This window comes from Salmo trutta, chromosome 32 (assembly GCF_901001165.1).
Source record: "Salmo trutta chromosome 32, fSalTru1.1, whole genome shotgun sequence".
Taxonomy (NCBI): Eukaryota; Metazoa; Chordata; class Actinopteri; order Salmoniformes; family Salmonidae; genus Salmo; species Salmo trutta.
In genome coordinates this window covers 20,133,213-20,156,352 of record NC_042988.1, presented here as the reverse complement: position 1 = coordinate 20,156,352, position 23,140 = coordinate 20,133,213, and the positions used below count along the sequence as shown (strand labels likewise).

Below are 23,140 nucleotides of genomic sequence, written 5' to 3'. Positions count from 1 at the left end.
ACAGGAGATAATGTCTACTGGGAGGATAGTTTACACAAGACTTAGGAATGTATTTTAAAAACAGTAATGGAATTCATTATTCCAATTATCTGTCTCAGAAAGAACAGGTCAAAGACACCAGTTTACTCACCCTGTTTTCAATTGCAATTATCGAGACAACTATTCCTTTTTTATACTTCATCAATATAATGTTCTGTTTTTGTCTAGTTGGACGAGTTAGGCCTATGCCCAAATTATCTCAGTATATTCTGTTTGTCACCTCAACATTCCTGTGGCTCTGACCTCTCTGAATTGGGCTTTACTCAGATCCTTTCAAACAACAACCTAGTATATCGTTTTACATGGCATCAATTATCACCCATGTTCTCTTTGCTGTTTGCTCTTTGTACATAGCTACTCTGAGTCGTCTTCATCTCCCTGGGCCCCACAATAAATGATCAGTGACGTTTACATTGCAATTCTTTGCCAATCTATGTAGCTTAGCAACACTGTCAAACGAGTCTGTCAAATAATAACACATCCCACCTAAAGCAAATAATAGTGCCTGAGATAAAAAGACTGTTTCTGGAATGATTAATGACTTTAAGTAGCTTCATTCACCTCATGTCTTGAATAGTTGACCAGGTATTGGAGGGCTGTAGGGAGTGAGGCTGCAGTGGGATTCAGAGAGGAGGAAGGTGTTTATCTGAGGTCTGAGGGGATAGCCAAGGGACAGCAATATAACTGTGTCGTTTCACGAAATGAGTGCCTTTTTGCGTCCCTTTGATGTTTTTAAGTAGAAATTGTGCACCAATGTTACATTTTTAAAGCTTGTTATATTTAATGAAGTGCTCTTTAATATAGACCACATAGATAATTCAATAAATCAGATTTTTTATATAAATGAAGACAAAATTCAGTATTTTCACATGTCCCTCAGTGCACCCTCTATGACTTTCACCATCATTGTAAAGCCCCAGTTATTTTGCTGCTTTGACAAAGTCCTTTCTGAAGATCAATATTTATTTAATGTGATTAGTGATTAATTTTAAGATAAAAAAAAGAACTGTCCCTCATTTTAAGGTCAACCCTATTACGTGAACTGAACTCTAATTTTAATATGGTGAAACTATTACTTGACATCTAATAGTCAAATCATAGCGTACAAGAAGGTGAGTTGGCTCTACTCTTTTTGGCCATTTTCTGGTGAAAACTGAGTGGTTCGAGCATAACACGTCAACCCTGTTACCCATGGATAAACAAGCTAGAAATGTTTTAACAATTTCATTTTTTCCCCTGACGCTTGTATTCAATTGCATCTCCCTGTGGCACACAACAAGCTTTCTTTTCCCCTGTCAGAAGGGGATGTATGGCTAATTTAAGATGAAATCTTCAACCCTGTAACTTTATTCTGGACTCAGTGCCACTTACTGTTGTAATTTAGTTGTTGAACCTCTTGAGTTGTGAAAACTAGTTTTTTATTAAGTTGAACATGTGCTCTTTACCGCAGAATGTTAAAATTAAGTGAATTCAAACTGTTTTTTTTACCAAGTTACACATCTCAAAAGGCACCAAACTGGTGTAATTTATGTATCCTTTTATAATAGCCTACCCTGTGGCTCAGGAGTTTTTCTCACCTGAACTGGCATAAATTGGAGTTAAAAATGATGACCAGACAGTGAAAGATGAAGATTGTCTTCATCTGAAGAAAATAGATCAAGATGGGATGAAGAATTTAACTGGAAGCAAAACTACAAATCAAAGCTTTCTGATGTGTAGAATGACACTGTATCATGTCATCATTACGCGAGAGGGCTCACCTAAAAATGTAGAGTCATGATATATAGGTAAACAATGGACAAAACATCAACAGGTTTCAGAAGGAAGCAGTGTCCTTCCCTGGCCTATTTCCACCCTCCGCCCACTGCTTCCCCTTCTGAGAAAAGTGAATATGTCCAACCTCTGCATAGAATATTGGCAAATATTCAATGTACACAAAAAAAAAAACATAAGGATGGCCTCACCATTTATCTCTTCTGTAATGTTTACTTAAAATGAGAGAGAATGTTTAATATGTTTCCATATAGATAGGTTGTATTTCATATTAACTCCACTGATGATGTAAACTGTTTATTACACCAATCTGTTTGAATACCAGTATAAAGAATATTGGCCATATTGACAGTTTGTTACAGTTTTACACTCTGCTGTACCTCTAATAAACCCCAGCTCCAGTTCAGCTGTACTGAACTCATGTTGTTATGTTAATGATTAAGGACAACCCGAGGTTCTTTGCTTCAAAAATGCGTCATGCCAACAAAAACAACCAGTCTAGAACACTGTGTTAGGAAATGATGTCATATTCCAGGGAACAGTTATTTGTTTGGATGAATGTCACAAGTAAAGTAATCAAACAAAAGGAGGCCAAATCTCCAGTTGAATAAGTGTCCTAGTTACTGACAGCTGGTTAACATTATTCAGCCAGTGATCCAAACCCAGCATCTACTTTATCTTTAAGTGTGTACAGTATTGTCCTACTGTAACATGATGTGTGTGTGTGTGTGCGTGTGTGTTTTTTCTTGGTATGTTATCATTTATCCTCCCTTCACAGCCTTGAACTTTGTTTACAGTAGAGAGCCTGCTGCCAGGACACATAGACAGTTTGACCTGAGCGATAAAGCCTGAGACCTCATTTCTTTCTTGGATGCTGTTCCTGTTATTCTTGGACACTGTTTAGTAAGGCTGCCACACAATCTGCAAAATTGTTTCAGTTGGAGATGTGTGCTGTGAAAAGTGTTCTCTTGAAGTGTTCTTGTGCAGTAGCTTTGACATAAACTGGTGTCATTATGACTTTATAGACCAGAAAGCTCGTGGCAATATGACATGAAGATGAGATATTGCAGTCTACATATGGAAAGAAAGTACCCATACACACTTCATCCCAGCTTGAACAAAAAGTAGGCCTATGTCCCGTCAATAAATCATCCGATCTATGCAGAAACAGAGCGCTCCTTTTTCTTCATTTAAGACAAAAACAAGCTCACACTAAAGGTCAGTCGCCTGAGTCCATATAATTAAACACAATAAATCAACATAGTCCGGAAGTATAAAACAGCTGTGTGATTTGTGTATTTACAATCATACAATTTCATAAATAAATACATCATATCTTCCATGCTTCTGTCAGGAATTACAGAACGTTTGTGTTATTCAACAGGCTGTCATCCTGCTAATGTAATGGCCATTGGTAGTGCCCTTATTATCTAAAAGGATAAAGACATTTATTCTGGAAATATTTCATTCTCAAATTAGTGCAAAAAATCTGATGGAATGATAAAGTATAGTAGATCTATGTGAAAGGTGACTATTTTGAAACTACTAAAGCATCTCAATATTGATTCATTCTGGAAAACCAAAGGCAGCAAACACAATTAACACAGTTAACTTGTAACCTGTATTTTGTGTATGTATGACACATTTACAACACAAAAAGGCTTGTCAGACCAAAACTTCAGGCATACGTAAAGTACCAATCACAGTGTAATGATTCTAAAATAAATAAGCATTTATTTATGTACATCAAATGTTTAACGGTGTACAAATTCTACACTGGGACATCATGACCAATTTTTTTTATGAATATTTACAAATACATTATGAACATAATATTTACATATTCATGATCTGCACTGTTGATGTTAGTTAACACACATTTCTGGATTTATTCCATATGGCTATTGAATTAAACAATATGTTTAGCCCCAACCCCACATAAAAAAACACAACAGAAACATAAACAAACACTTTCACTGACTCAACAATAATGTCTTTGTTAGGTTTAGGCCATATATAATTACCCAAACTTTCTGTCTGTCTAATACCTGTAACACTGTGACATCCTCAAGGTCAAACACATTTCATTGTAAACAGTTAGGCACATTCATTTCACTCTGATCTCAGAGAAAGAGGTGTCAAACATTGTGGCCTAAAGCCACCTCAGCACTATCCTTAGTATTTCAATTAATCACCTGGTTAAAAGGGTATCAGCATGATATATAATGCACTTGGACGGCTTCTATTCCAGTACCTACAACTGTCATAATCAGTTTTTACTTAGTCAAATAAATCTCTCTCTCCAGTAAACAATGCTGTGAAAACCATTGAAAGGCAACTTATGTTTCTGAACCTGAATGAAGACATGATATGCTACACTCTTAGAAAAAGGGTTTTAAAATGGTTCAGCTGTCCCCATAGTAGAACCCTTTTTGTTTCCTGGTAGAACCCTTTTGGATTCCATGTATAACCCTCTGTGGAAAGGGTTCTACATGGAACCCAAAAGGGTTCTATCTGGAACCAAAAAGGGTTCTTCAAAGGGTTCTGCTATGGGGACAGCCCAAGAACCCTTTTAGGTTCTAAATAGCACCCTTTTTTCGAAGAGTGTAGTCTGTGTACTACTGTTGCATGACACATGAACAATGAACATGGCTCCTATGGTCACACGGTCCCGTAAACCAATTTTTTAAGGCTTTCTGTCATAGAAGAATTACACAATTATAAACTGCTCTCACACAGTTGGGCTGAAAGAACGGGAAGCTTGAGAAGGAGTGGATGACAGAAAGTAAGACAAGGGAGAAAATGAGAAAGATACATCTCAGACAGACTGTCCTAAATCTACTGTCTTGGCTTGCAATTAAACACCATATTAGGGAAATTGACAGCAATAGTGTTACCAAGGCACATAGACATACAGTATAAGTGTCAGTGTGTTTAACCGTCCATTTGCATAGTGCTCCACTTGTGAGGCAATGTGGACGATTGGTATAAAAAGCTATGATTTGACTTTGTCCCTGTCTGGTGATGATATAGAGGTAAATTGGTTCATGTATAGAATTCAAAACGACATTCACTATCACAGGGTTTCATTTCAACAAGTGGCTCAGGTGTTAGTTTAAGTCAGATTTTGATATTAAAACAATTCAGGAGAATTAGTCTAGACATAGTAAAAGATATGATCCGCTCATTATTTCTCAACATTTTGTCAGTCTCGGATATAAGTAAAGTAAATACCTTCGTTATTTACAATACCTAATTTCTGAATTCTACGTAACAAGAAAGAGAGATTTTTCTCAATTCTAAGTGGTGTTAAATAAAGTTGCAGTCACCTCATATATCAAGGGCACTTCTTCACAAACACAAAACACTCAAATATTACAATTACATTACTGTTCTTTCATAATGGGGTTCAACTTCTGAACAGTCTTCCATTTGTAAGACATTTCACAGTTCAGACAAATAGTCTCGGAGAAAATACTATGGTGTAAAATGGGCCAATAAAACTCAAGCTTGGTGGAAATGAGTTGATGGTCTCTTATGGCTCTGGATTTTGCACAAATGGGCAAGAAAGACACATGAATGAGAAATCTTCCTGCTTTTCTTTCCAGAGTATCCATTTGTCTTTGAGCACACAGTGGTTTGGTCAGCGGTATGACACTTTCTCTGCCTTCTCATGTCTTTGAGGTTGTGAGGTAAAAAAATAATAATAATAAGATTGTCCAGGTAGCTTATATAAAATGTTTCTCTTACTCCTCCGCTCTCTCCTCTTTAAAGCGTTTGTGTTGGCAGGGAACAGCAGCACTACGGTCAAGCCTCATCATCAAGACTCACAATCTGTCTCTGAGGGGAAGGAAACAAAGAGGAATACATTAGGTCACTGAACTACAGCTACTGTACAACATACCATAGGCTACATATGCTAATACAAAAACACTAGCATACTCCAAGTGACATTGAGATTGACTGTGTATGACAGATTGGCCTCTTACTGGTGGGTAGGAGTAGCCGTCTGGACTGTGGCTCCTGCATATGTGGACCTGGTCTTCAGTGGTTTTCTGGTAGACTGGGTTTTCAAAGTGAATGGTGTTAGTGTTCTTCAGCCTGTAGTTCCTCCACAGCAGCATGGCACCAAAGACCACCAGACACACAATGGCTGAGAGACAGAGAGAGAGAGAGACATACAGGTCAGGGGGGATTTGTTGATGCTAAAGTAGGGTTTTAACATCATTGGTGTGTAATAATCATGCTAACTGTGTGTCTAAGTCAGTGATGTTAAAGCAACTTACCTATAGGCAGCGCGATGTATAAAGCTGCAGGGGTTGAATGGGCTGTGGGTATAGCAGCAAATTCATGGCGGATGTCTGAAGGGAAAAACAAGACAGATTTAGATCAATGATACACCATGTCAAAGTGTGATGTTCCAGGAAAGTCTCATCTTTAAAAATATTCGTTGCTGATAACTCCTGCATTTAATGAGAGCACATTAAAGTCATGCTTACCCTGAGTGGTGACTTGAGGCATTGTGGTAGTCTGGGCCTGGGGGATCCTGGGTCTATCTGGCTGGGCAGGCTGGGGGTTGCGTGGCACAGGCTTGGTAGTGCGGGGAGGCGCAGGCGTAACTGTGGTAGCGATGATGGGGGCCTTAGTGGTGGCGCGGGCTGGAGGTGCAGGGGAGGTGTGGGCGGGTGCCGGTGGGGGATTGGAGGCGGGAACAATGGGCTTGACTGGAGCTGCAGGTGTTGGTGCAGCTGGTCAATATACAGATAACACTTAGGTTAGATATTATACAGGAAGCAAGGGATCATGTATTTCCCCTGTGTTATGCTACATAGAGAGGCTGAGGGTGCTAGCTAGATATATACCTGGTACACATTTCCTCATGTCTTTGGCCAGCAGCATGTTGTCAGGGCATGCACAGGTGTACTTGGGGGAATGTATGCCCACCTGGGGGGCTGCCAGACACATGAACTCACAGCCTCCGTTGGCCACCTTGCACCAGTCCCTGCCTGGAGTGGGGCAGAGGGGAGGAGGGGATTAAGTCTGGGTACTGGTTTGTCTCAATAGAAAGCACCTTGCTATTGCTATGCTACTGCAGCTTAATTGTAATAGTCTGAGGCTCCAGACACAAAAATAGCACTTTGAATGAAATGCATCCCTGAGGTGCAACCGTCACACCAAAACCCATTGGTGCCTAACTCCACGGCATAAACAAACTACTGATCTAACTAACTATGGGAAGATTAAAAATCTGAGAGACATGATACATACCAGTTGGCTGTTTGAGGTTGTGGTACAACACAATGTCCTCTGGGGATACCAGATGCTCTGCCACAGGCTTGATGTCCCTGCCTGTCACACGGTTGGCACTCAGAATGGCATTGTTGCTGACATCTGTCCAAAACACTCTTTCCTACACACAGAATACACAGTACTCCATTTAAACATTTCTAATCTCTGCATAAACATATTAATTATATATGGTTATTTTCAGACTTATTTTCATTGTGCCTCATTTAAAAGTTAAAGTTGTAATTTTGGCACTCACCTCAAACACAGTGATGCCTAGGGGATGAGCTAGCCTGTGTTCATCTATAATGAGTGTCCTTCGGCCACCACCCTGGACGTTGATACTGGAGAGGGTGTGCAGCTTGGAGTCCACCCAGTACAGCCTCTGGTTCAGCAGGTCTGACCAGGGGACAGGACAAGAGAAACTAGTCAGACCAGAGTGACCATCCAGAAACACACACACAATTATGCATGCGCACCCTCACACACAAAGGTAGGAAGTTATGAAAGTGCTCACCAAGTGTGATTCCATTGGGCCACACAATGTCGTCTGTGACCAGAGCAGCGCGGTCTCCTCCGTTCAGACCTCCCTTCTCAATCTTGGCTGGAGTTCCCCAGTCAGTCCAGTACATGAAGCTAGGAGGGCAGGAGAACACATTTATTAAAGCATGTCCTCATTCAACAAATATCCTGCGTAGGCTCAATGTTTCAGTCATTATGCTCATTCCTGAAGCCAGTGTGGGACCTACTTGCTGTGGGGGTCGACCACAATAGCGCGGGGCTTGGCCAGGTCATTCTGGAAGAGAGTCTTGCGGCGGCTCCCGTTGGCGGTTGACACGGAGATGCTGCTGAGGATACTGTCGGTCCAGTAGATGTTGCCGTGGACCCAGTCAAAGGCGATGCCCTCCGGAGCTTCGATGTCGCTGTCAATCACAACTTTGTGTTGCGCTGTGTCTGCAGCCAAGTCCATTGAGGTGCTGGATTGTAGGAGAAAGGTGAAAAATAGAGAGAAAATATATTTATTATACCATCATCATCATTCTAATCATCATCCTCATCACTGGGAGCAATAGGCCGACAACAGGGCTCTATGGATAAAGATAACATGGAAGCTTTGCTCACCTGTAGATCTTCTTCTGGGAGAGGTCAGACCAGTAAATCTCCTTGGCAACCATGTTCATGTCCAGAGCTACTGCATTCTTCAGGCGGGGGATGACACACGTGTACTCACTCTTGTCCAGTGTCATCTTCCTCACCTCATGGCGATTGGTGAAGAACAGATAGGCTACAGTGCCTGTGTGATCAGACAAGAGAGTATCGTTCCAATAACTGCAATGCATGACCCCTGACAATATAAAAATAAACTTGATCAAAACATGAGCAAAGTAAGCATTCAGTCTTTCTTAAGTCCAATACTTACCGATGGCCTTGCAGGCTTTGGTGGCTGGGTCGACCTGGTAGCCCTCCTCACACTCGCACTTGTAGCTGCCCATATGATTGACACAGATCTGGCTGCAGATGTCTGGGTTGGCACACTCATCGATATCTGTGGGAAGAGGTACAGGACATATATGACGTCTGTGTAACTGGCACAGTGTTGGAGAAGGTAAACGGTGGCGTAGGGTCAGATGAAGGGGGTGTGACGGTAACAGCACTGAGTCATCATGGCTCCACAGGGAAGTGGTCCAGTCAGGACAGAGACCTTCTCACCCCACTATCACCAGCTTTACACTGCCATACAGGATTGAACTAAGGCAAAGGTATCAATGGGCACATCGCCTGGCACTAGGCCTAAAGGATGTACAGTCTGAAGTCCACATTGGCAAGGACATCAGATCCAATATGGCTGCTGATTGAGCCAACTTGTTGGGCTCTGTGGACACACATGCAGCTATAGTGGTAAGGAGTTTTACCTTCACAGCGTTTCTTGTCCGTCAGGTAGTAGCCGGTGGGGCATTGGCACTCATAGCCGATCTTCAGGTCATTGCAGATGTGTGAGCAGCCGCCATTGTTGTACAGGCACTCGTTGGAATCTGCAGGGAGGGTTAGAGGAGAGAAAAGGGACAGTTCAACACACCAGTCCACAACTCCTCCTTTCTTTCAGCAACCACAGCTAGTTAGGATTCCCATGGTTTCCATCCAACTCATTTTACGTGAGAAGCTAACTATAGGCCAAACAAGTACATGTTCCATCTTCATACTCACCACACTCTCTGAGAGGCTCATCTGACCAGTCCCTGCAGTCACGCTGCTTGTCACACACCTTCTCCATGCTGATGCACTCCCCACTACGGCACTTAAACCTGGTGGGACCCTTGCAATGGCTCACTGTGGAGGAGAGGAGAGTGTGACTATAACACAAAGGAAGTATTACCATTCCAGTAGGTCACAGTAGTAGAAGCAGGGGTAGTAGCTTTGTGTGGGGCAAGAGCCTACCATTGACACAGCCTATTTCATCACTCAAGTCTCTGCAGTCGTACTGGCGGTTACATTGGCGGCCGCCGTGGATACAGGTGCCATCACCGCATTGGAACTCATCGGGGCGGCAGGTGAGGCGGCCTATGGAGAGAAGGAGAGATTGAGAGGTCAGTCAAAACTCCATATGCAACTTACATATTAAAGACAGAAAATATTAAAGCGAATATAGCTAACAGAAGTAATAAAAGGGTAGTAAGAGAGAGGGAATGTACTCACTACAGTTGGTCTCGTCAGAGCGATCCAGGCAGTCGAACCCTCCATCACATTTCCAGCTGCTGTGGATACACTCCCCGCTGCCACATTGGAACTCCCGAAGGGAGCAGGGCTTGGGGGCACCCTCAGGGGCTCGCGTCCCACAGTTCTGGGGCCACTCGTCGGAGCCATCCGAGCAGTCAGCGTCCCCGTCGCAGGCCCACAGGCGCGGCACACACGCAGAGTTGTTGCACTGGAAGGAGGTGGAGCTACAGGTGCTGGGTGGGCAGGAAGCCTCATCGCTCCCGTCATCACAGTCCAACTCCTCATCACACACAAAGGAGGCCGACACACACTGGCCGTTACTGCAGCGGAATTTGTTATCTGTGCAGTGCTTGGGCGCTGTGGGAGGAACAGAGATGTGTGTGTTAGAGGGGAGCCTCGTTTGTCAGGCTTATATCAGTTGGGAAAGAATGGGACTGAGAGGGGAAAGAGAGAGTAGATGAGAGAAGGGGAAATGTTGGGAGGTAAGTTGGGGAGAAGGGTACAATAGAGAGCGGAGAAGACAGGACCACTCACCACAGCTCTCCTCATCAGCTCCATTCTCACAGTCTGCTTTGCCGTCACAGAGCCAGGTACTGGGAACACACTGGTTCAGATGACCACCACAGCTAAACTCTGTGGTTCTGCATGTTCTGGCCACTATAGGTGCAACCGAAAAGAGAGAACAACCATCAGAGACTGAAACTGAAAAAGATGTTGAACTAGAAGTGTGGTTCAATCCTCTATTATATTCCTATTAGCTACGGCGGTATGTGTTACTCACAGCAGGTTCCGGGGAGCTCATCAGTTCCATCTCCACAATCATCTGTGTCATCACACACCCATCTCTGCGTAATGCACTTCCCGTTCCCACACTGGAACTGCCTGCTCCCACATACTGTCTCTGCGTCTATAAGGGAAAAACACACGTACCCACACGGTCAGTCCATGACTAGTCATTCTGGAGCATTTAACTGACTAACATTTACAACCTCGGATACATTGTATAATGGGACAATAAATCTCTCATGAATGAAACCAATTGTTGTTCTATTTATTTCTGGGAAGCACACAAACCAGACGCTTTCCGAGAGGACACTGTATATAGCTGCACACTGATCTGGTACTGGTACTCCTGGCAAAGTACACAAATCAGACGCTTTCCCGAGAGGGGTTGCATGGCAAGCCAAGCCCATGGCACTGCAAAGCCTTAGCAGGATAGGACAACCAGTGGTAATTCTGGCTGTTCAGTGGGTTATGGCTGGGATGCTGGTAACACGTCAACAAAGAGGCAGGGGGATGGGTGGGAGAGGCCCATTATGACCCTCTCCCTCAACACACACACACATACATGTACAGACACATACACATGCAAATTCCAACCTGCCTATAGAGGAATGTGGAGAATCTACAACTCAAACACACTGACACATGCACACATACACATGCACACACACACACACACACACACACACACACACACACACACACACACACACACACACACACACACACACACACACACACTAATGTTTACATCTGCCATTGGTAGTGGAGAATGTAGATTTTTGTAAGTAATTGGGTGGTGGTGACTGATGACAAATGAAAAGAGATCGTAGACATACAGTACTGGCTGATGTTATGTTCTCCTTAACATCTTAATTATTCTCCATGCAGTTCTGAATGCTCTTCATCCATCAAACAAAGACACTCTCCACCCAACCCCCTATCTAAATCACCCTAATTAGTGAACTGGAAGAACCAATTAAGACACTGTGCTGTACATCAGTGCCCCTGGCCACAGAGATGACTCACAGCAGCGTCCAGATGCCACTGGGAATTCCTTATCCTGCACTTAGGCCTCAAAACACTGGATGGACACCTGTTTCTGATAGGAGCCAGAGGGAGGAGCTTGACCAGAGGGAGGAGCTTGAATCACACCACTGGTAGCTGATTGGGTCAAGCGGAAGGTTTGCATGATAATAACAGTAGAGACAATAGTGGGCTAGGTACTCTTTTCACTGACCACTGAGGATGGATTTTCAAAACAGGACAGTTCCTGGGTGAGGTGAACCTTCAGTTTCTCACCAATGGTTTCAGCTGCAGGAACAATAATTTCTACTGAATTGCACTACCATGTTATTTCAAGGATGTAAATAAGGGAATTAAAGATTGAACAATTTATGCTCATTGGAAGAAGGCCCGTAGTTTGGCCTACATTTTCTTTACTGAGATATTTTTGTCATAAACTGTGACAGCGCAGTTCTGCTGCTTTTCGTTCCGTTCTATTCAACAGATGTCAACCGCAGATCTGGGAGAGTGGGTGGAAATTAAATGGGGCCATCTAGTACAGATATTTCTCTGTGAACAAACAGTATGAACATGAGAAGTCAATGTCCTCATTCACCATGTCTCCACAGCTAAACAGGTTACTGCTATTCCAGTTCTGGACCCAGCTGTCCCCATGTAGAGTGTACTATGGGCGGCTGTATTGGTGGGACCCTCTTCCATGTGCACTCCCTTTCTTTAAAGGTTTTATCATTAGTGACTTTAGTCTTATCTTACCTGGGTGTCTTATCTATAGAGTTCCCTCGTGAGTGAACAAAACAACACGTGAATGAATAACCACACAACTGAGAGAGAACATAAAAGAATACCCAGATGTGATCACATTTCACACTGCCATCCCTTGGAAAACGGTTTGGGTTCTAGTAACTCACACAATATGACCCTCTACAGCCAGGTGAGTATATTGACTAAATACCTGCAAACTCCAATTAAAAGCTATCAGTCTCTCTCTCTTTATCATATCCACCTGTCCTCATTCCCAGAGAGAAATGATGGTCAGATGCAGGCGAATGCCCTGCCTTCAATAACATTTGGTTAGGCTTAAAGTTCAGTCCATCAAAGGCTTGGACTGACAAGGTTTACTGATTAACCTTGGGGAGAAATGTAACGTGGCATACATGTTTGTCTGTCCTCTGATGTGTGGTGTGTTTAATTGATCTTCTGTCCTCTATCAGGACAAGCTGGAGGAGAGGAAACAGCTCTGCCCACTGTTTGATGAGCTGTTGAAGCTGGCTAATAAAGTAGAAATCTCTTAATATGACACTTAGAAGGCATGGACATGGTTCACAGATAGCCTGATAAAGGGATTTGCACAGGCTTACAGTTAATCAGTACCACTTTCTAAATAGGTGATGGAACAGATCTTTTTTGAGATGGAGCATGTCATTCTGCAACTACTTTTATTTATCGCTTAGCATTCTCCATTTAGGCCCTCAGAAAATGTCAAGGCAAAAACGGTATTCTTTCTGATTATTTGCAAAGAGTTTGAATCAAGTTCCCAGTGCGAGTCTCCCATTCGATGTCACATTCTCGATATATCTGCACGTTACAGATTGCGCAATATGACTGATGTCCGCTCCTCCTGATAAGACAATGGACAATGTGAGAATGAGCACAGACTGTTTCAGACTGCTGATGCTCTCACAACACAACTCTGTTGTGTCAATAGATAGGAGTGTGAGAGCCAGTTCCAACACATTCCTGGCACTTTTTCCCAAACATTTCCATACTGGCCCCAACACTAACACTGGAAGTTATTGCACACAGGGCAGATGGTGTTGAACTAATATGTTGGAATGTTGCCTCAAGAGAAATACATAAAAGTCATGCTTTGTGGAGGTGGGCAAGAGGGATTCCTTTCATTCTCAGGGTGGCCCACCACAATGATGCCATAGGGCCATCAATACATCATGAAAGGGTCAAAAACATGAGTGAACAACAGAGAATCTAGATTGCAATGTGACAGGTTATTACATCAGTTGAGGAGAACACATTTAGTCTATTGCAGCCTTGCTATGTAGCCTAATTATACAATAATTCACTTGTAATCTGCTGTACCTGAATTTGGAAGATTTTTGCACTTTAAAGCTAGAATGAGCAGTTGAAACAATAGAGCAACACCCCGCCTCTGTTTTGGTAAAAAGCTGAGGGATGGGCCTGAAGAAATGTAACCTCTCTCAAATTCATAGACAGAGCCAGACTATGGATGCAAGGACTGACCATCCATGATATCAACATTATAATTTGAACCATGTTTTGAGACTATGCAGGGTTTGTTTACATTTAGCCTATACTGTTTACAAACATTGGAGGAAAAAAGCATATATTTTGGGTTCTGATGGGGTTCAACAGCTGGACTAAGCTCATTAGGTATGTATAAGTGGCACAGCGGTCTAAGGCACTGCATCTCAGTGCTAGAGGCATCACTACAGTCCCTGGTTTGAATCCAGGTTGCATCACAGCTGGCCATGATTGGGAGTCCCATAATTGGCCCTGCATCGTCTGGATTTTGCCAGGGTAGGCCGTCATTGTACTTGTCTAGTTAAATAAATACAAATATAATCAATGGGTGTATATATAATTAGGTAGATACCCTTACACGTATAGTCATTGCGCTAATGCTAGTTAGCATTGGCTCGCTAAACTACCTCAAACGTCCTTCATACTGGCCACATGGTATCCACGAGTTCATCTGACTCTTGGGAAGTAAATGGCTTCATTGGCAAAATCCCGTAGTATCCCTTTAATTTATAAATCCTGAAATGGATGTAGCAATGAAGGATTATAGCTTTAAAATAACAATAATCTACTAACAAAATAATTGTCTTGCACAAAAAAGTATTGCACAATAGTGCAAAACTGTAAACTGCCGCTCTTCTCAGCACACACTACAATACAAACATCCTTTAGCCTCGCCCGGCTCCTATTCCACAGCAAGCTTTCGGAAATCTGATTGGCCACGGAATCTCATGGCCAACAACAAATCAGAGGCTGTGAACGTAGTTCATTCATACAAATGCCGGTAAAAATAGATAATGTATCTAAAGGTAAATGCGAGTGCAATGACAAAATAAATACTCGCCTACGCATTGTGATGTGATAATAATAAGAAACAATGTGTTGCACACTATCGCAGCTTCTTCAAGATACAACACAAATTTGACCTACATTCTACAAATAACTAGCCCCCTCCGCCGTCGTGATGCGTCAGGCGATGTCCACGAGTGGGCTATTTAAACATTTCAAATCGTTTGATAACTGCCATTTACGATAGACATAATATTTAACAAGAGGTAGGCTATGTTTAAAAATATACTTACTTTGCCACTATGCATTAATGGAACAATTAACAAATAAACCAAATGAATTGGGAATTATTCCGAAGTTTACGATACACTAGAGTAGACCTATGTTAGAATAAAGATACTTACTTGTTTGGACAACACAGCAAGCCAGGAACACCAACAGCACGCACAGCAGCCGCCCCATAGTCTGCAGCCAAATTGTTAAAATTATATACACTTTACTCTGACTGTCAATAAGGTATTATGATACAGCTATAACAATGTTAAAACGATTGTTTTATGTTAAAGTCACTGCTTCCAAGCTATTCAGTTCCTCTGCTCTTATGTTCTGGATTCAGATGCGCTTGGGACGAGAGGTTAGACAAGGATGCTCCAGACAGTGTAATCATGTTTGGCAACATCAGAGCAATTTCAATGTGGTCCAGGAGTGGGCTGGAACGGGAGGAGCCCCAGGAGCATAGGGCGGGGTTTGGAGTGGTGTGATCTCTGGAATACAGAGCCTCACTATGGAAAGGCGTGTCTGTATTTTACTACTGTTTAACCCTTGAGTTCATTCTTAAAGCCCCCCCCCCAAGACATACCAATATTTGTCTATAAGCTCATTCTGACAGACGCTTCTAAGTATTCAAAAGCAGATCTCCCTGGTCAAAACAATAGATAAATATTGTTTAAAGTTTTGGTCAAAACATGTTTCCTTGCTTTTCCGTGGAGTTGGTAAAAGTGGTAACTATAAAGGTGATTGTTAATAGTGATAGGTTGTACATATCTCAGTAAAACTATCTTGTGACATTATGATAAAACTGTACATTTTCATGACTCAGCTCAATCCAGACACAAACAGAAAATGACATAGACTATTGTGGTTCCTCGAGGTTGTCCCTATGTAATACAACAGCACTGAGTGGGGGAGAGAAGAAAAATAAATAGGATGTTAGTGGACCAAACAATAAGCACAGAACATGTTATCAGGTCTATCATGATGGCCTTGAGGACTAATTCTCGTCTAGTTTGTACTTGCTCTATCTATTTTTAATATTGATCTATCCAATGTCCATCAGTGTGCAATGACGCACCATCTCTTATACAAAACACAAAAACGCCACAGCCAAACAACTGTGTTTTTCCCTCATGGTCGGAGCGGCAACGCGTGACAACACAAATAACAGCAAAACAAGTAGTCAAACTGTTCCAGTTCTCATGGGTCTGCTGCCCCGACCAGAATTAGTATGACATCCTGCCATGCCTCTGCCAACCAGTAACTGACTACAGCCCCTATCCTATTTCAGATCTAATAGAACAAGCTCAAAACTGTAATCTAATAGTGGCCTCACATCAGAGTTGAGGATCTAGCTACACACAGTAGCTGGAAATAAGATGGCAGGAGAAGCCAAGGCATTGATGATGACAGCAAATTATATCGCTATTACCCTCTCCTTCTGAAGCAATGGTGTTTTATTTAGTAACAGGGAGCGGTAACACAGATCATACTACACTAGATCAAGATGAATTAACAATTCAATTTCATCTTAAATACCTTACAAAATAATCATTGCTAATTGTTTTTTTACTCCAGGATTGAGATGTATTTCCTTCACATGGATTCTCAGAAAGCTAACCTAATATTTGAGACCAATAATAGGAGTTGACAGTCACACAACTCTCTGCCCTCTGGTGAGAGTAGGTCCTCTCAGTGACCGGCCCTTGAATAGCCCGCCATGGGGCATGAAAGCTTCTGAAACTGGGCCAAGGAGAACCACAGAAGTGCCTAATGAGACTGTACTAATTGTGCTGCGCTCACTGCTCCCGCTGTTGGACTGCTGATGGAGCAGATACAGTGACATTTTACATTTTTGAAATAAAGTGGTGATCCTAACTGACCTAAAACAGAGAATTTTTACTAGGATTAAATGTCAGGAATTGTGAAAAATGTAGTTTAAATGTATTTGGCTAAGGTGTATGTTTTTCACAATTCCTGACATTTAATCCTAGTAAAAATTCCGTGTCTTAGGTCAGTTAGGATCACCACTTTATTTTAAGAATGTAAAATATCAGAATAATAGTGGAGAGAATAATTTATTTCAGCTTTTATTCCTTTCATCACATTCCCAGTGGGTCAGAAGTTTACATACACTCAATTAGTATTTGGTAGCATTGCCTTTACATTGTTTAACTTGGGTCAAATGTTTAGGGTAGCCTTCCACAAGCTTCCCACAATAAGTTGGGTGAATTTTGGCCCATTCCTCCTGACAGAGCTGGTGTAACAGAGTCAGGTTTGTTGGCCTCCTTGCTCACACACGCTTTTTCAGTTCTGCCCACATATTTTCTATAGGATTGAGGTCAGGGCTTTGTGATGGCCACTCCAATACCTTGACTTTGTTGTCCTTAAGCCATTTTGCCACAACTTTGGAAGTATGCTTGGGGTCATTGTCCATTTGGAAGACCCATTTGTGACCAAGCTTTAACTTCCTGACTGATGTCTTGAGATGTTGCTTCAATATATCCACATAATTTTCCTCCTCATGATGCCATCTATTTTGTGAAGTGCACCAGTCCCTCCTGCAGCAAAGCACCCCACAACATGATGCTGCCACCCCCGTGCTTCACGGTTGGGATGTTGTTCTTCGGCTTGCAAGCCTCCCCCTTTTTCCTCCATACATAAAGATGGTCACTATGGGCAAACAGTTCTATTTTTGTTTCATCAGACCAGATTACATTTCTCCAAAAAGTACAATCTTTGTCCTTATGTGCAGTTGCAAACCGTAGTCTGGCTTTTTTTATGGTGGTTTTGGAGCATTGGCTTCTTCCTTGAAGAGGAGCCTTTCAGGTTATGTCGATATAGGACTCGTTTTACTGTGGATATAGATACTTTTGTACCTGTTTCCTCCAGCATCTTCACAAGGTCCTTTGCTGTTGTTCTGGGATTGATTTGCTCTTTCTGCACCGTAGAATGTTCATCTCTAGGAGACAGAAAGCATCTCCTTCCTGAGCGGTATGACGGCTGCGTGGTCCCATGGTGTTTATACTTGCCTACTTTTGTTTGTACAGATGAACGTGGTACCTTCAGGTGTTTGGAAATGGCTCCCAAGGATGAACCAGACTTGTGGAGGTCGTGGCTGATTTCTTTTGATTTTCCCATGATGTCAAGCAAAGAGGCACTGAGTTTGAAGGTAAGCCTTGAAATACATCCACAGGTACACCTCCAATTGACTCAAATTATGTCAATTAGCCTATCAGAAGCTTCTAAAGCCATGACATCATTTTATGGAATTTTCCAAGCTGTTTAAAGGCACAGCCAACTTAGTGTATGCAAACTTCTGACCCACTGGAATTGTGATACAGTAAATTATAATTGAAATAATCTGTCTGTAAACAATTGTTGGAAAAATTACTTGTGTCATGCACAAAGTAGATGTCCTAACTGACCTGCCAAAACTATAGTTTGTTAACAAGAAATTTGTGGAGCGGTTGAAAAACAAGTTTTAATGACTCCAACCTAAGTGTATGTAAACTTCCGACTTCAACTGTACATTGCTTTGTATTTAACTAGGCAAGTCAGTTAAGAACAAATTCTTATTATAATGATGGCCTACACCAGTCAAACCCAGACGATGCTGGGCCAATTGTGCGTCGCCCTATGGGACTCCCAATCACAGCCGGGTTGTGATACAGCCTGGATTCAAACCAGGGTGTCTGTAGTGATGTCTCTAGCACTGAGATGCAGTGCCTTAGACCGCTGCGCCACTCAGGAGAATATGAGTGATAAAGTATGGTCACATTTAATTTGCTCTGTTAAACCTACCCTTTGGAATGATTTTGTTAGCAATGCTGAATAAAAAAATTAACGCAACATGTGAAGTGTTGGTCCCATGTTTCATGAGCTGAAATAAAAGATTCCATAAATTTTCCATACACACAAAAATCTTGTTTCTCTCTAATTTTGTGCAGTAATTTGTTTACATCCCTGTTAGTGATCATTTCTCCTTTGCCAAGATAATCCATCTACCTGACAGTTGTAGCATACATTTGAAGTAACTGATTAAACAGCATGATCATAACACAGGTCCACATTGTGCTGGGGACAATAAAAGGGCACTCTAAAATGTGCAGTTTTGTCACACAACACAATGCCACAGTTCTTCCATGGGCTGCATACTCGCCAGACATGTCACCCATTGAGCATGTTTGGGATGCTCTGGATCAACTTGTACGACAGCATGTTCCAGTTCCCACCAATATCCAGCAACTTGGCAAAGCCATTAAAGAGGAGTGGGACAACATTACATAGGCCATAATCAACAGCCTGATCAACTCTATGTGAAAGGAGATGTGTTGCGCTGCATGAGGCAATTGGTGGTCACACCAGATACTGACTAGTTTTCTGATCCACGCGCCTACTTTTTTTTAAGGTATCTGTGACCAACAGATACATATCTGTATTTCCAGTCATGTGAATTCCATAGATTAGGGCCAAATTTATTTATTTAAATTGACTGATTTACTTATATGAACTGTAACGCAGTCAAATCTTTGAAATTGTTGCATGTTGCGTTTTTATTTCTGTTCAGTGTATTTCATTTTTCAGGTGAAGATCCCCCAACAATCATTCCCACGATAGCACATTGGTAGTAGTCAGGGACAACTAACATAGCGAAGCAGGGCTGGGCTTGGTTAAAACCGTGGATGGGAGACCAAAGGGTAACTGTAGACATATTAATTCTCCAGTAAGGGGTTCTGACCAGCCTGTTATTTTTTTTTTCTGATAGTGGATATAACTTTGACATTGTTTTAAAGGTATTCTACATATTTTATATAAGTTTTATCTATGTTGGAATTTGGTTACCATGACAAGAAAATCCTGTGGTTGAAATTTCACCCTCGAAACAGCAGTTTACATTGATGACTTTTTTCAAATCCCATGTATTTTCCATGTAGATTCCACATCACAACACATTGACAAATTACATTAGAACAACGTTGATTCAACCAGTTTGTGTCCAGTGGGTTGTCTGGGAGTGAGAGTCCTTTCTCCCTCACAAGAGAGGAGACATGAGAGTCAGATCAGGATCCTCCAGCTGCAGTAGAGCCTGTTGGCCCAGTGATCCATCCTGACAGACCTGGCAAGCATATGCTGCGTCGACATCAGGTGCCTTGCACTAGATGCATTATAAAGTAAAATGAGGAAAGCACTAGATTCTTGGCATGTAGACTAGTCTGATGTTTCATGTGGAGGCCTTCACCTAGCAAAACATCAGTCTGTAGACTACAGGGCAATCCATCACCAACCAACTGGAAGGACTGCCATTATTTATTTGCCAAGACTTAACTATCAAACACCAGAAAACATATGGCTCTAATATCTCAATACAAAAGCATGGTTTTATTTCTAATGGGAGGGAAGCATACCACTTTTAGAATTGTTTTACAATGTTCTGCCCTTGGACAATTGGATAAGGGAGAGATAAGGTTGGGTGGATACTGAATAATATATAGTAAAATGATTACATTGTCCTCAAATGAGTTTGTGTCCAACGCTCAAGGTCACTTCTGTTGGAACCTTGCTATCCAGCTTTCTCTCGTATGTCACGAGTCTTGGAGATATGACAATGTGAGACAACTTGTGCAGATACATGTTGAAACATATAACCACTGGTTGCAGCCCCTCCGCCTTGCCCTCAAGACGGCTCACATCCATGACACACCCCTTGTTCATAACAGACCATCTCCTCTGCCTGCCTGCCTACAGTGCAGTGAGAGGAACTGTTCCATTGGTTACTTGGTTCTTCCACCCCTGTGGGGAGCCAGCTGTAAATCCTGTACACTGATCTGTTCTCCTGGTTTCAACCATCACATTCTTGTCCATCTTCCATATCTCTTCAGATTTCACCTCAGCTCCTGACCATCATCCCTCCTAGCAAATAAGCTTTCTTATTGGAATGTATTTCTGATCAATGACAAAGTAAAAAAACCAAAATAAACTGGCCATGTTAAACCCATATACACATAGGATAAGAAGGCTAGTCAGTTTGGTCTCAGCGCAGTCAGAATCTCTGCCATCATGGTTAATGCGGTGACGGTAGCTCTTTAGAGTCACTTAAAATGAGTCGACAAACCATTTGAGGAGAGAACGGACTCTACTGCAGATCCATTCAAAAACGTCCCACTGAAAAACAACTTTCCACACAAAAAAAAGTATTTGTCCAGGTGTTATGACATGAGCCCATGGCTGGAACAAAGCAGTGAGGGGGAGCGGGAAAAAACAGCAGGGTCAGTGAGTGACCTGAGGAAGAACAAACTGGTGTATATCTGACATCAGAGGCATGGAAGCCCTGGCAGAATCTCACACATGCCCAGAGTAACACTGTTTCAAATACACCTGTGTGAGTGCTACAAGCCTTTAAAAGCACTGCGGCCTAAAATACATAAACTGAATTATATAAATTATCATAGCAAACTAGCATTCATTTAGCCTGTTTAGTTTAGGCTCAAGGAGAAAATCTTCAACCTAAACATCAACAAACACCTAAATGTTCAACCCATAGCCTTTCATCCAGAGGCATTCAGTACTGTTATCTGGTCAAGGGGAGAGGGCCATCTAGTGGACATACAAGATGACTACAGTTAGTCAAAGACGGCTTAACATTTCATTCTATTCAGCACATTTAGGATACAGCAATCAATTATGTGTAGTGCATAAAGACAACAGCAGTGAGGAAAGTTTAATTACGAGACGCCTTTATTGTACTTTTTGGAATCCAGTGACAGACGCGAGACAGAGTCCCGCCCTTCCCTTCTCACTCGTAGCCAGAGGAAGGCCTAAGGGGGAACGTTCCGTTATCTCACTTGTATTCTTAAATTAAACAGAGATATAATAGAAAGACACACCCAGGTGCATTTCCACAGACCAAACGACATGCATTCAAGGGACTTAGAAACCACAGCGACTCCGGTCACACAGCTCCATCTCAAAGGAAACAAAACGACAAAACAAACTCACTTAAAAAGTCAGCAAACTCTCCCTGTGGTCCACGATCAGTCTGCTAATCAAACCCTGTCCACCTTAAATCACTTTCAGGAGAAAACAACAAGGCAAAAAGACATACAGTCCAGCTATTCATACCAGGATTGCCTGCTTAAATATGTGTTTTTTATTTTATTTTATGTTTTTTATAATTTGTGTGTTTTTTTTAATTGATGGTGTATTTTAATTATGGAATACATTTCTCTCACTAAAAATCAGCTCATCTAGGTAAAACTAGGCCCCTCTCCACTGGCTTGTCTCCCTGCTATAGAATCTAGGTAAAATATAGAAGTTCCAGTCGAGGGTGTCAGTGGGCCGTTGGTCCTCACAGAACAGAAGTGGTTCAGTTCAGTCCTCCTCACTGCCGCTGGCCGAACCCGCCTGGAACAGCAGGCCGAAGAAAAAACACTTAATCCTTCAACCCAATACAACATAGCTTGTTGATCACCAGCCTAGTCTACTGTAGACGTTTAACAAAACATTTCTAAAAACAAATGTAAGTGTTAAAGACAATTCAAAAACAAATACTGCTGCTCTGAGTTACATAAGTTAATCAGTGTTGCTAGACAGCCCTCTGTGCAAAGAGCTTAGAAGAGGTCAACTTCAGTCAGGACAGTAGACAGCTTCGAAAGGAAGCTTAAATTGACAGTTAAGTAGTGTCTCAATGCATGTGTCTTACCTCCTCCTGTTCCTCCTCGCTGTCGTCGTCGCTCACTACAGGTTTGGCCCGGGAGCCACGGCCCCTCCGGCGCTGGCCCTTCCCTCTGCCCTCCTTCTCCTTCCTCCCCAGCTTAATTTTCACCTTCACCGAACGAGCTGAAAGAGAGGGAGAAAGAAAGAAGCATGGACACAAATCCATGAGTATGCAATTCCTCAAAAGTACAATGAATTATTAAATAGTTTAAAGGGGCAATCCCTGATTGCAACATCTATTTTTGGACTTTTAAATTAATTATTTACACCCATTGATTCTTGAAGGATATAAGTTATAAATGCCTCATGAGCTGAGTTAAATTGTCACATTCCACCAGAACCCAAAATATAATCTTGTTTTACTCCTTTGTAAACAATGTAATTGTAAACAAACACTGTACAGCCTCAAAACATGGTTAAAACTATAATTATGGATTCATAGCTCAGTCTATGAATTTGAGAGTGG

The 23,140-nt window shown here is 42.1% G+C and overlaps 2 protein-coding genes across 6 annotated transcripts in view; both read right to left on the bottom strand.

Moving 5' to 3' along the window:
* Positions 1 to 4,745: 4,745 nt before the first annotated feature.
* LOC115171355 (low-density lipoprotein receptor) lies at positions 4,746 to 15,361 on the bottom strand. Of its 2 annotated transcripts, none has more exons than XM_029728091.1 (18): positions 15,090 to 15,361; positions 10,595 to 10,720; positions 10,348 to 10,470; positions 9,793 to 10,170; positions 9,535 to 9,657; positions 9,304 to 9,426; positions 9,012 to 9,131; positions 8,519 to 8,644; positions 8,221 to 8,392; positions 7,848 to 8,075; positions 7,616 to 7,734; positions 7,358 to 7,497; positions 7,081 to 7,222; positions 6,675 to 6,818; positions 6,312 to 6,560; positions 6,099 to 6,173; positions 5,802 to 5,965; positions 4,746 to 5,652 (listed from the first exon to the last, which is right to left on the bottom strand). In XM_029728091.1, exons 1-18 carry the CDS (start codon positions 15,145 to 15,147, stop codon positions 5,620 to 5,622), a joined length of 2,643 nt encoding a protein of 880 aa, XP_029583951.1. In that variant the 5' UTR covers positions 15,148 to 15,361; the 3' UTR covers positions 4,746 to 5,619. The 2 variants fall into 2 exon arrangements, with proteins under 2 accessions (XP_029583951.1, XP_029583952.1); XM_029728092.1 differs by having other exon boundaries at positions 6,312 to 6,542.
* A 6,317-nt stretch (positions 15,362 to 21,678) lies between these two features.
* Positions 21,679 to 23,140, bottom strand: part of smarca4a (SWI/SNF related BAF chromatin remodeling complex subunit ATPase 4a) — a 34,409-nt gene continuing 32,947 nt past the window's right edge. For all 4 annotated transcript variants that reach the window (XM_029728088.1, XM_029728087.1, XM_029728090.1 and 1 more), the window contains 2 exons: positions 22,661 to 22,797; positions 21,679 to 22,362 (listed from right to left, as the gene is read on the bottom strand). In XM_029728088.1, coding sequence (XP_029583948.1) covers positions 22,330 to 22,362; positions 22,661 to 22,797 — 170 coding nt within the window. In that variant the 3' untranslated portion in view covers positions 21,679 to 22,329. The remainder of the gene's footprint in view (positions 22,363 to 22,660; positions 22,798 to 23,140) is intronic.